This window comes from Periplaneta americana, chromosome 17 (genome assembly GCF_040183065.1).
Source record: "Periplaneta americana isolate PAMFEO1 chromosome 17, P.americana_PAMFEO1_priV1, whole genome shotgun sequence".
Lineage (NCBI taxonomy): Eukaryota > Metazoa > Arthropoda > Insecta > Blattodea > Blattidae > Periplaneta > Periplaneta americana.
The window spans coordinates 9,561,022-9,573,553 of record NC_091133.1 but is presented as its reverse complement, the minus strand read 5'-3'; the positions used below and the strand labels follow the sequence as shown (position 1 = coordinate 9,573,553).

The window sequence follows — 12,532 nt, the reverse complement described above, 5'->3', positions numbered from 1 at the left end:
TGACAACGGACACAAGTTTAAAAATACTACGAAACACGAGCAGACGCAGGGTTGCCATACGTACGACGACATACGACTATTTTGACTAATTGTACGAGATACGACCGCACTCCAATCGTACGCAATTTTGTACGATTATTTTACTGAAGGAAAGAAATACAGTAGCGTGCAAATTAATCCGAACAACGTAATTACTAATGCAAAAACACTCAAACGGGATACAAAAAAAAAAAAGGATCTAAGACATACCTCAGTAATCTATGTGGCCTCCCTTGTTCCTAATAACAGCTCTGAGACGATTTGGCATGGATTCCACTAATTTCCCACAAATATTCTTCATTTCTTCATCGCGAAACCATACACCAATGGGGGCAGAAATCATCTTCTCCTTTGTAGAACAATCCATTTTTGCATTCTTCTTTTGCAAATTTACCACATGTTCTCAATGGGGTTGATGTCGGGTGAGTTGCCTGGCCAGGGTAGTACCTGAATATTCTTCTTGTTGAAGAATTCTGTAGTTTTTCGAGACGTATAGGATGGTGCCAGGTCTTGTTGGAACACACCTCTGCCATCCAGAAATGATTTTTGCAGCTGGAGTACGCTTCTGGTTTCCAATAAGTGAATATATTTGTCAGAATTCATCATTCCCTTGATAGGTATTAATGATCCAGGCCCTTCATGTGTAAAACAACCACAAAACATTACTTTAGGGGGGTATTTGGGTGCTTGTTGGAGATGAGCTGCTGTTACTTTTTCGGATCCTTTCCGTACGTAAGAAATACGGTGGCCGTGGACCTCGAAATGAGACTCATCGGAAAAAAGTACATTCTTCCAGTCATTCACTGTCCAGTGTTGATGTAATTTTGCCCACATTAAGCGTTTTTTGCACATAACAAGGGTTAGAAGTTGCTTCTTCATAGGCTTACGAGCTCTTCGTCCAGCTTCCAAAAGCCTACGCCGCACTGTTGGGACGTGAATATTCGCCCCAGTGGTGCCATTAACTCGCGGGTTAAGTCGACAGCAGTTAGTCTAGGATTTAATTTACTTTTCCTGACAATTAAACGATCATCTGCAGGAGAAGTCTTCCTTTTCCGGCCACAGTTTCCTTTTTTCTGGGGTGTGATGGATCCAGTCTCCCTGTATCGTTTTATGATCGAATTAACAGTAGCCAAACCGATGTGACATTCTGCAGCAATTTGCCTCTGTGTCATAGAAGAATGCTCTGCTAATGTTATAATTTTAGACCGTTTTCGTGGAGTTGTAACCATTTGTGAAGACGACAGAATGTACACAGGATTGCAGTATTAAGTCTTCAACACAACTGAAATGCTTATAAGTACAAAACGACAGGCAAAATGTCACATGTTATAAAAAAAATAATAACGACAGACCTTCAACAATGGAATTACACGTACTACAGATGTCAATTAAAGCGGTATGAGCAGCTGTGAGGCCAACAATGACATAAAATGTAAAAATATGTCGTGTTCGGATTAATTTGCACGGTGCTGTAATTGGGAATTTATAATGTTGGTTTATAATTAACATAAAATTGATGATTAATTCGTCCCTTTTGGAAAAGTTTTCTTCATTTAGTATGTCTTGGATTAATGTGGAGAAAAAAACATGCTTGGCGGGGGGGGGGGGGGCATGCTTTGAAAATCGATCTGGTAACTATCCTTGCCATCGAAGTCATAATTTGTCATCTTGAGCTCTAGATTTCATGTATACAGCGCAGTTATATCAAAGTAATACAGTACGAGTTTAATTTTATGAACTTCTTTGTTTGTTCGATGAAGGAAATCTTTTATCAATTAAATAGTACCAGAGTAACATTAAAAAGTCCTAACGCGCCGACATTATAGAGATGTCGGGTTTAAGTCGACTGTAGGTGAATTAATTTGATGTAATTCTCAGCCGCAGGCCAAAGATCAAATTTCTGTAGATTTTAAAAAATATAATAAAGTTGTTTCTAACCAAGCGCCTTACTGCAATGACAGTGTTGATCATGAAGAAATGGGTGATTTGTTTCAATGCTGAATGTCATTGTGGATGTGAATAATAATTAATATTTTTAATTGGAACTAAAATTTATTGGTAGACATATATTATACAGTATATATAGTCTACATATTTTGCGATTCTTTATCAACTGCGTCATGACATGAAGACGATAATGCCAGCGAAATGACTCCAGCGCCGAAAGTTACCCATCATTTGCTCTTTATGAGTTGAGGCAAAACCTGTAAACAATCTCAACCAGATAACTAGTCTCATCCAAGATTTGATTTTACTACACAGCGGTAAACTAGAAATATATTACGAAGTTGCGAAATGTACGACAGTTTTATGCTGAAGTACGACAATTGTCATAAGTCGATACGGAAGTTTCCATTCCTTTATCTGGCAACCCTGGAGCAGAGTCTTCTTCAGTTACAAGCCGGGGCCATACGTCAGCAACACTGTAATTATCTGCCAAACAGAGGCGTTGGTGCTAATGCCGATTTTCAATGTAAATTAATGTTACAATATACAGTAAGTGTGTGTCGATGGAATTATGTTTGCCGCCGTACCAAACATTAATTGAGGCACTGACATGGGAAAGGTAGTAACTGCCAAAAACAAAATTTTTCAGGGGAAGCAAAAAACAAATTTATGAACACTTTCTCACTTACATTGTTACAGAAACTGCTTTAAATGAAAGGCATACACTCATGTTTGTGTTACATATGAAATTTGAAAAGTCTGGCACAGATATATCTGTGAAATCCTATTTTATGAAAATACAACATTGAAATCACTCCTTAGTCAAACTGAGAATTAACGTTTTTTTTACATTATGCACAAAATTTTTCGGTAAAATGCATGATACTTTTCATCGAGGAAGTCTAACATAGATAACAAGTCTCTCTTTTTGGCATCAGGATGACTGGTCTTCTTTCAAGGTGTTGCAAGCACTGCAAGTTAGTGATTGACGTTAATGACTGTCCTTTCTTAAAAATCCTGTGCTCTGTCCACATTTCAAGGTCATTAAATGACTGTCTTGTTTTTATTAGAGGAAAATCAGCTCTTGAGAGTCTAATCCAGTTGAGGGTGCTGATTTTGATAGGAGCTGTATTCAAAAACTTGTCACATTCTGCAGAAAAGTCGAAGAAATCCTCATCCTTCATCATTATTACATTATTTGGCCTTACTTCTTCTGGAACCATGGTCTTGCATCTCTTTTTTTCTTTTCTTTATGATGCCAAATTCCCTATCACATGACATGTAGGAATGTTCTGAAACCAGGAATTTCAAGTCCACTGAATCAAAATGTTTCTTGGCAATAATGTAAATCAGGACCATTAGAATCACCAGATTCTTATTCTGCCCTGCACAGTTATCAGCCCATATTTCTCTAGACACACTCTGATGTAAAAGGAGTTACTACCTTCTCCGCGCCAACAGCTGTGCCCATACAACTTACAACATCTAGTGACTACGTTTCCAACTTCGTTTCATTACATACGGACATACTACCTTCTCTGTGCCATTGGCATGGCCATTTACTACCTTCTCAATGAAAAACCTAAAAATTCGAATTTTTGGCAGTTACGACCTTTCCCATGTCAATGCATCAATTGTTGATGTATTATAAACGAAGTGCATGTTGGCGATAAAAAGAAGTTAATAAATGAAAATATGGCTGAAGTCTTTAGCAATTTTTACAGTTGTTATTAATGACAAAGTGATTGACAATTCTTCTAAATATTAAATATTGTATAAACTACATTTTTATAGTCTTACTTGTGGTTTATCGTATATCAGAATTCTAGTCAAATTGTTGGTCTCGCCTGCTACATCAATAAAGTTACGCCGTTGATTTTCGAGTTCATTGTAAACAACTGTTTTGTGATCCCATAAATGTTGCAGTTTTGTTGAAGATTCGAAATGCCTGCTATACGTCAGAACTGTTTATATTTGTAGATGCATACACTCACTTTGTTGGTTTTCAAGGTTTATTTATTAATATTATTTCTTTTGTAATAAATGATAGTCAGAATGAAAACTGACCAACTGACTTTTTTTTTTTTTTTTTCGAAATTGAGATATTGATGCCATCTGGTTTTTAATGTGGTTCTCTATCGTTTATGATGAGAAAAGTGACCATATCTCGACTCTAAACATTAAATCTATCCATATAAAACAGTATGGCAATGGAAAAACTGACCAGAATTTTATAGTTGGTCAGTTTTCATTTTGACATATAAATTCATGCTCCTAAAGAGCTAAACTATTACTGGCCGCTCTATTTTTAGAGCGTCAATGCTGCTGAAATATTACTTCCATTGCTGGTGGTAAATATTTGCTGCTTTTTTTATATGTAATACATTTTAATATTAAACATCAGATTATTTGTAGAGATTACAGTTATAAACCTGTTGAAAATGAGCAGTGGTACCAGTGAAAGTGATGATGGTGTTAATATAATGCTAAACAAAAAAAGAAAATCAAACCCCAGTCAGTGGAAACAAAACCTTAATCGCACAAAAAAGCAGCTGGAGAAAAACACACAGTCTACAATGGCAGTGAGGTGTCAGAAAGAGTAACTGGAGATGATTGTAGGTAAGTATTTTATTATTTTTATTATCATACATTTGGTGAGAAAATAGTACAGCACTATAATGTTTTAATATGCTTTTTTGCGATAATAGCTTTATAGTTTTCTGATTATGTGTATTTTATTATTTTGTTTTTGTCCTTTTTAGATGCAAACGTAAATGGAGAAATTGAGTGCTGCCCAGAAAATGAAAATAATAATAGATTTTAATTCCATGATGAATAAAAATGCCAAAAATCTGTATCTTCAAGGACTTATTCGACCATATAATATCCAAAAGAAGACAACTCCAGAAGGCAGCGAAGTAAGAAATATAAGATACCATTAGGTCATGAGAGTGGGTTTTGAGGAGCAGGTGGTTTACAGATCTCCTTTTGGAAGTTCTTCATGGGATTAAACCAGGACGTGTATAGCATGTTGCTATGCTGACAGCTAAAGGTGAGGTTCCTGTAAATGGAAGGGGGAAACATGCTAACAGGCCTCATGCTTATGATTTAGGTATGTCGAAGCTAATTCATGATCATATTGCATCATATCCTGTAAGAAAGACACACTATAGCTCAAGAGATGTATATTATCTCTCAGGAGATTTGACCATTAGTCCAATGCATCGTGCTTTCCTGAAAGACAAATATCCGTGGTGTTATGAAGCAATAATGAAAGGTACCGGTACTGATAGGAATACGATTTGTTGTCCCCCAAAATATTATGTCTACCAATCTTACTTCTAAAGCGACTTTGGGTACAAATTTGGTAAATCTAAAAGTGACATATGCAACACCTGTATGGAATTTTCCAACAAAATAAATGTCGAAAAAAATATATGTATGAAAGCACAGTATACAACACAGTTGAAAATTCATAAGGAAATAGGTAAATGGTTTCATAAATCTCTTGAGAAATGTAAAGCGCTTGCAAAGGAAAGAGACCATCTCGTTTGACTTCATGCAACATATTCCGGTACCGAAGATAGCAGTAAATGAAATGTTTGATCTAAGACACTTATGGCTATACACTTTCGGTATTCATCAGCATAGTATCGAGAAGCCCTTCTTCTTCTGTTGGTCCGAAACTGATTATGACCATGGCGTTAATGACGTATTAAGTTCTTTGTTAACATTATCAATGATATTTAACCACAAGTTGATACTCTGTACCTCTTTAGTGACGTGTGTACTGGGCAAAACAGAAACAATAAGATGGTGTTCTTTCTGCAAGTCTTGGTGAATAGTGGCCAGTTTAAAAAGATTTACCATACTTTCTTAACAAGAGGACATTTATTACTACTGCGTGATACTGATTTTCCACATCTTGCAAAAATAAAGCACAGCCAAGAAAGTGTGTTTGTTCCAGATCAGTGGGTGAATTTGTTCCGGGAAAAGTATGGCGTTACTTCTTTTGACAGCATTAAATTTTACAACTTTTCAGAGTTTCTGCAGCAGTACTTTAAAAAATCTGTAACAAGCTGCGAACAAAAGTTCAAAGTTACCAAATATAAGAGATTTGAATATGAAACTGGATCATTAACAGTTAGAGTTTCAGAAGTGGCTAATGCCAATGTTTGGAGCAAATTCTGCCTTCTTCGTAATAAAGTAAAATTTGGTGGTCTAAGATTTCCGGAACAGCAAATACGGTACACGTACTACCTTTTGCGATCCCAGTAAAAGCAGAAAAAATGGCTGACATACGAAAACTTTTAAGTATATGGAACCATACCATATTGACTTGTACAATCATATTCAAACAACTGGTGCTAATACTGGTGGCAACCTGTCAGAAAGTGACAACAGTGAAGGTGACGAGTAATATAAAGAGACAGTATAATGTTGTCTGAAGGATCTAATATTGTTCTCTAATTTTCTGTTCATTTCATACTTTTGTGCTGTAGTTAAACGTTCTGGAGTTTCAGTAATCACTATAAAGCTTAAAATAAAATTTAAAGTATAAAGAATCAATGATTTCTTATTTTTTTTTTTTTTTTTTTTTTTTTTGTGAAAATGTGTGTTAAAAATTTTTGTCAAAGTGAAAACTGACCCAAAAAAGGGATATAAATTATACTATATATCTAAATGTGAGCAAGTAAGAATTCAACTTTAGTATAGTAAACTGCATGTTAATAAGTTGTAATTGTAAAATTTTTAGGTCATTATTCACAAAAAAACTGAATAATATACAGTTTTTTTTTAGTTTTCTCAAAACTTTGTTTTTTGCACTTGGTCAGTTTTCATTTTAACTGTATCAAATTAGTTAAAAATATGTTTCTTTTCACTTCGTATTTAAAGGATTTAAAGGTCACTGAGTTTATGCTAATTGGCACATACTTAATAGATATTGATGTGTTTTGTTACGTATTATGTATCATTTTTTCATAGATCTTTATACTTGGCCTTGGCATATTTAAAATTATATTTTAGAAAATTTATAATAAATAACTTAGGATAGCAGTAACTGGCGAGGTTCAAACTAAAACTGGCTTCCTGGGCATCTGAAATATTTATAGAAAAGCACGGCAGATAATCACATGAAATTAAAATGTATATGATATCCTATACCTTTCACGTCAGAGGTGAAACAACATAAAGTGGCAAAACATTGTCAATTTACTAGCCCCAGAATGGTTAATTGATTGGGATAGGGTATTGCAAAAGTACGTCGTTATTTTTGGTACAGGTAACATTTCTTTAAGTACCGTAAAGAGGGGTGACTTTGAACGGCGAGGTGACTTTGAACAGTAATTTAGCGCCTTTCTAAATTAAATGCTGTGCCCAATTGCGATAAAACTGTTTAAGTTGTCAATAAACTAGTTCAGTTCTTTCGCAATAGGGTACAGCATTTAATTTAGAAAGGCGCTAAATTACTGTTCAAAGTCACCCCACTTTACGGTATTTATTTATTTTCCCTTGTACCATCAATAAAAAACAAGTATGCTTTAAATTTTTAAAGTTATAAGTGGCGATATGCAAGTACTCAAATAAAATACCAATTCGGAATCCGTAATAAATTACGTATATCAATACACTTAATCTTGATTATATACACTTAGTTTTGTATCAATTAATGTCGAAAATGTACATGTAACAATGAAATTAAAGCTCTAAAAAGTCAAACGTCATGCCTCCACTCAGCGTTTCCAAACCTACCCCTGCTCCGGCTTGTAACTGAAGATGGCTCTGCAACGAGTTAGCCATCACTCAGATCAGTATATTTACAGAATGTAAGACAATAAGAATTCCTAATTTTCTGATGTGATAGGGGTCATAAAGTGAGATGTGATTGCAAACATCACTTTCATAGTAAGAGAGATCAACAGAGATAACAGTTGTACCATAATAAATGTCTGTACCAAATTACGGTAGTATATGTCATAGAAGTATCATTAGAATCCACTATCCTCAAATGAGGGCCGGGCCCATAAATGACTCCAAAATATTTTTGTCGGCAATGTAACTTTATGTAAGTGATTTGTACGTATTCCGCATCATACATTCATACATACATACATACATAAATACAAAGTTTCAACTCATCGTTAAAAAAAAGTATGTTGGTCCTTAAAGGATTGAGGGAAAAAACCTGAAAAAATCTGTCACGTAAGTTGTGCTAATCAAGACTTGAACCAGAAACCACCAGTTTCACGGTCATCCATGCTAATCATTGGGTGGAATGCATAAAGTTGTAGTATTACCTGTTGCTTTGACTGTAGAAGACTCTTTAAGTAGAAGTATATACTTCGTTTTCAATGTATAAACCTGACACTACTACAAGAGGGTTTAGAATAGAAAATGTGGTAACTCGGCAAGGGTCTAATGGGACTTTTGATCCCCCTAGTGTCGCCACGGCAACTGAGCGAAACATTGGCGTGGCGGTCGTTTTTAGACTGCAGTTTTCCTCTAAATACTGTGGACGAAGACGTTTTATAGTTTAACATAGCCTCACTACGAGCGCTGTTCCTCGACCCAAAATTGAACACTTTCGCGCATCGCCATCTTCAGGTGACTGCTGTATGTTTACATCACGATCCCGTCGATTTCAGATAACATATAATGTTATTTAATGATATTTAATATTATTTAATGTGTTAGGAATAAGTATGTATTAATTTAATCAATAGAGCGTGTGTAACAGTGTTTATATAGTTTATTATAATCGTTGTTTTGCGTTATATGTGAAATTGTGGTGTACTCTTGTGCTATATATAGCCATACAAATATTGTTTATATACGATAGTTTATTTTAATCAGACTTCTGTGCTGCATACAAATATAAAAAAGTGTTTATATGCTTAATTTCATTTGTACTTCAGCGGAGTACGTGAAATCATGTTATATTCTCGTGCTGCATGGCCTACAACTGGACGAATTGTGTTTATATAATTTATTTGCTTTGTACTACTGTGTAAAACTCCGTAAGTAGGATCATATTGCATTGTTGTGCTGCATATAATTGTACGAATCGACGTAAGGATTCGGGAATATCTTTTCACAAGTTATTCCCGAATCCTTACATATTGCACATTGTATTAGGAAAAATTTTTAATTACTGAAAACCATTTGTACATTTTTATTTTGATAATAACAGGGAGTCTTTTGTAGGAATAAGAGCACACTTGGAATTTATTTTTATATTTCCACTGCAAAATCCTGAGCTTCCCAGTAAATGGTTATATACTGTTAAACGCGACAAATTTATACCCTAGGCTTTGCTCTTTTTATTTAATAGAATCGTGTTTCTGCAATTCTAATTATTGTAAAAAGTTACTGGAAAGTTGACGCAATTTCATCAGTATTTAATTTTCCAACCCATCTCATAAAGGTAATCATAATACATGATCTAAAATATCACAGGCCTACTCTAATTATAATTTCAACAGTTTGAAATAATGATATATTCTATGTTTATTTATTAATATATATTTGAAGTACGTATTGAAAGTTATTTATAACAGATATATATTTTGAAATTCGTCATCATAACCAAAATGTTCATAAGTGAATGTTTTTGTATGTGATGCAATCTATCTCCAAATTCAGCATTCTTACCACTTCTAATGGTATATTAATATGGTACAAGGTTAGGAACTGCTTTTTAGAAAATCGAGGAATAGTTTGAAGAACAAACAGAGCTAGTTTTTCAATTTCAGAGATTTTGTAATGCACTTCACAAATGTGTATTGTATAACATTTTTTGCTCGATCGTATTTTTAAAATTGCGAAAGTTTATACTAATATTATTCTAAAGCCTTTGCAAAACTGCAATGTACGTAATAGTAAATAAGTAACAATGAGTGCACTGTAATCAGTCAATTATAGTATAATTTTATGTTATGAAGAATGGTTTCCCTAGCACCAGTGCAAAAATATTCTAGATCGTGAATTTTGTTGTTCCATTTGATGCGCCGCGCCGGTTTCTGCTTTCTTGCGTTTAAATACATTATAAAGAGAAATTTTGTTCGATTCGATTCCCCTAAGTGGGATCGGGCCTTTATACTGAGTAATCAGTAATGCCGAAAAGTTTCACGTTGTGTATAAATCTACTCAAGTTAATTTTAATATCTTTCTTAGTTAGCATATTTACAATGAATTTTCAACTACTATTGTTATCTAGCGTCTGAGTGAGAAAAGGACATTATGTTAGCAAGATGAGTCCAGAGACGAGTACCGCTATTTGGTCGTAATCGGTTGACAAAAAAAAAACCGGAAAAAACCTAATCAGAAAACTTGTTCCAAATGTAATATATGAACCTGAGAGCATTGATGCACGGTCAGACGTGCTAACCGTTACTCCAGAGAAATGCAAATAAGCAGTGTTAAAACACTGAGATTTTTACATTCATTTCATAACAGTAGTCTACTTGTGACACATTTCAGTTGAGAGGTATGGCTACTACATTTGTGTTTCTTTCAAGGTTGTATTCGTATTAAGATTACGGATCCATAATATGGAAAGTAACTAAAGCAGTGCGTGCTACATATTTTCTTCTAAAGCGAAATTCCGACATTAATCCCAGCTCACATCAAAATGGTTGAACATGGCTTACTCTAAGCTTGTCATTCTTTTCTAAAATACTTTGGCTTGGGCTATGGCCAGAACACATCTTCAACGGCAGCTTTACAATATGAGAGAACTACTACTGTAGAAAACATGTTTTCCAGAATTGACAGATTCTTCGCGGCTGTCTTTATTTTGTGATTTCTCCATTACAGTTTCTTCTTCATTGTCCAGTATAACAATAAATGAGAATGGCTGACAATGTTCAATGACTCGAGCAAATGACTCATTACATGATGTGAAAATTATAATAATTCCAAAACAAGATTTGCAGAGATTAAATAATTCCGATCCAGTCTTAAAGTTTGGAGACTGAATAGAAAATGAGAGCGAATATTTTAAAAAGACGGCAACATCCTAAAAAGTTCCTTTCATAAGTTTATTTAATATACAGAAACAGGTGGATTCGTGGCTGTAAGAATGTATCGATATATAAGCATAAGATTTCAGAGAAAGACGCAAACACACAGAGACAGAGAAATGTATGAAAGGATAGATGGACAGACAGAAAAAGAAACCGAAAATCAAAGACAAATATATAGAAATAGATAATATAGACATACACGCAGATGACATTCAATCTATACTGAGGCATCTAATAGAACAATGATCAAGTCGAAACTTATTACATAGTTCGATTCTTAGGAATTATGATTTAAATGAAGGAATGGCACCAAGTTCCAAGTAAAATCTTACACACCTCACTCACCACATTTGTTTTTTTTTAAAGATAATCGCGAAAACATCCCTCCACACATATCACAAAACAATTGCTTCTCCGTTTGCGTGTACACATTCATGAACTTTCTGATTAGATTGCGAAAATTTCTTTCCACATATATGACAACTAAATGGCTTCTCACCTGTGTGTAAGAGAGCATGTTTTTTCAAGTTACTAGATTCAGGAAAGGATTTTCCACACACATCACACCTGAATGGCTTCTCCCGTGTATGTGAACGTTCATGCCTCTTCTGATCAGCTGATCGCGAAAATTTCTTTCCACACATTTGGCAACCGAATGGCTTCTCGCCTGTGTGAACGAGTGCATGCTTTTTCAAATTACTAGATAGAGAAAATCTTTTTCCACATAAAGCACAGCTGAATGGCTTCTCCCCGGTATGTAAGCGTTCATGCCTTCTTAGATCAGAAGACCACGAAAATTTTTTTCCACAAGTATCACAACTGAATGGCTTCTCGCCTGTGTGTACGCGTGCATGCATTCTCAAAGTCAACGATTTCGAAAACATGTTTCCACATATATCACAAGCGAATGCCTTCTGCCTTGTGTGTGAGCGTTCATGCTTTTGGTGTTTATTAGATTTCGATAATTTCATTCCACTCGACTTCTCGCCGGTGTGTACACTTGCATGTCTTTCCAGAAGATGCAATTGCAAATAATCCTTGCCACAAAATTCGCAAATGAACGGTTTCTTACTCTTGTGTGACCGAGTATGGCTTTTGAAAATTTCTGAGCCTGAAATCCACTTTCCACATTCATCACATTTGAATACCTTCTCACCTGTCTGGAGGCACTCTTTTTCTGTAATACTGTTGCAGGAAGATGCCACTTCAAATCTGTGAAGAAAAGTGTTCTTAGTCGGAGCAATAAATACTAAAGCACAATAAATGACTATGATTTTATTGTCAAGTGCCTGGCATTAGAAAACAACAATAAATGAGCAAAAACAAAACTGTATTATAATTCCTAATTAGTAAATAATGCCAAAAAATATTTGAATATATAAAAAAAAAACACTCAAGGTAATTCTGATAAAGTCGTTTTAGTTGGAAATTTAGGACGAATTATCAACTAGATGGTAGCGTAGCATCAGAGTGAGAATCAGAGGTCTTGTCCAAACCTGGATTTGAACTTCGGGCTGCTA

At 34.9% G+C, this 12,532-nt stretch overlaps 1 protein-coding gene across 1 annotated transcript in view; it reads right to left on the bottom strand.

Annotated features, from left to right (window-relative positions):
- Window positions 1–7,303: 7,303 nt before the first annotated feature.
- LOC138693258 (zinc finger protein 596-like) overlaps window positions 7,304–12,532 on the bottom strand; it is a 50,509-nt gene continuing 45,280 nt past the window's right edge. The window contains exon 5 of the mRNA XM_069817095.1: window positions 7,304–12,224. Coding sequence (XP_069673196.1) covers window positions 11,408–12,224 — 817 coding nt within the window. The 3' untranslated portion in view covers window positions 7,304–11,407. The remainder of the gene's footprint in view (window positions 12,225–12,532) is intronic.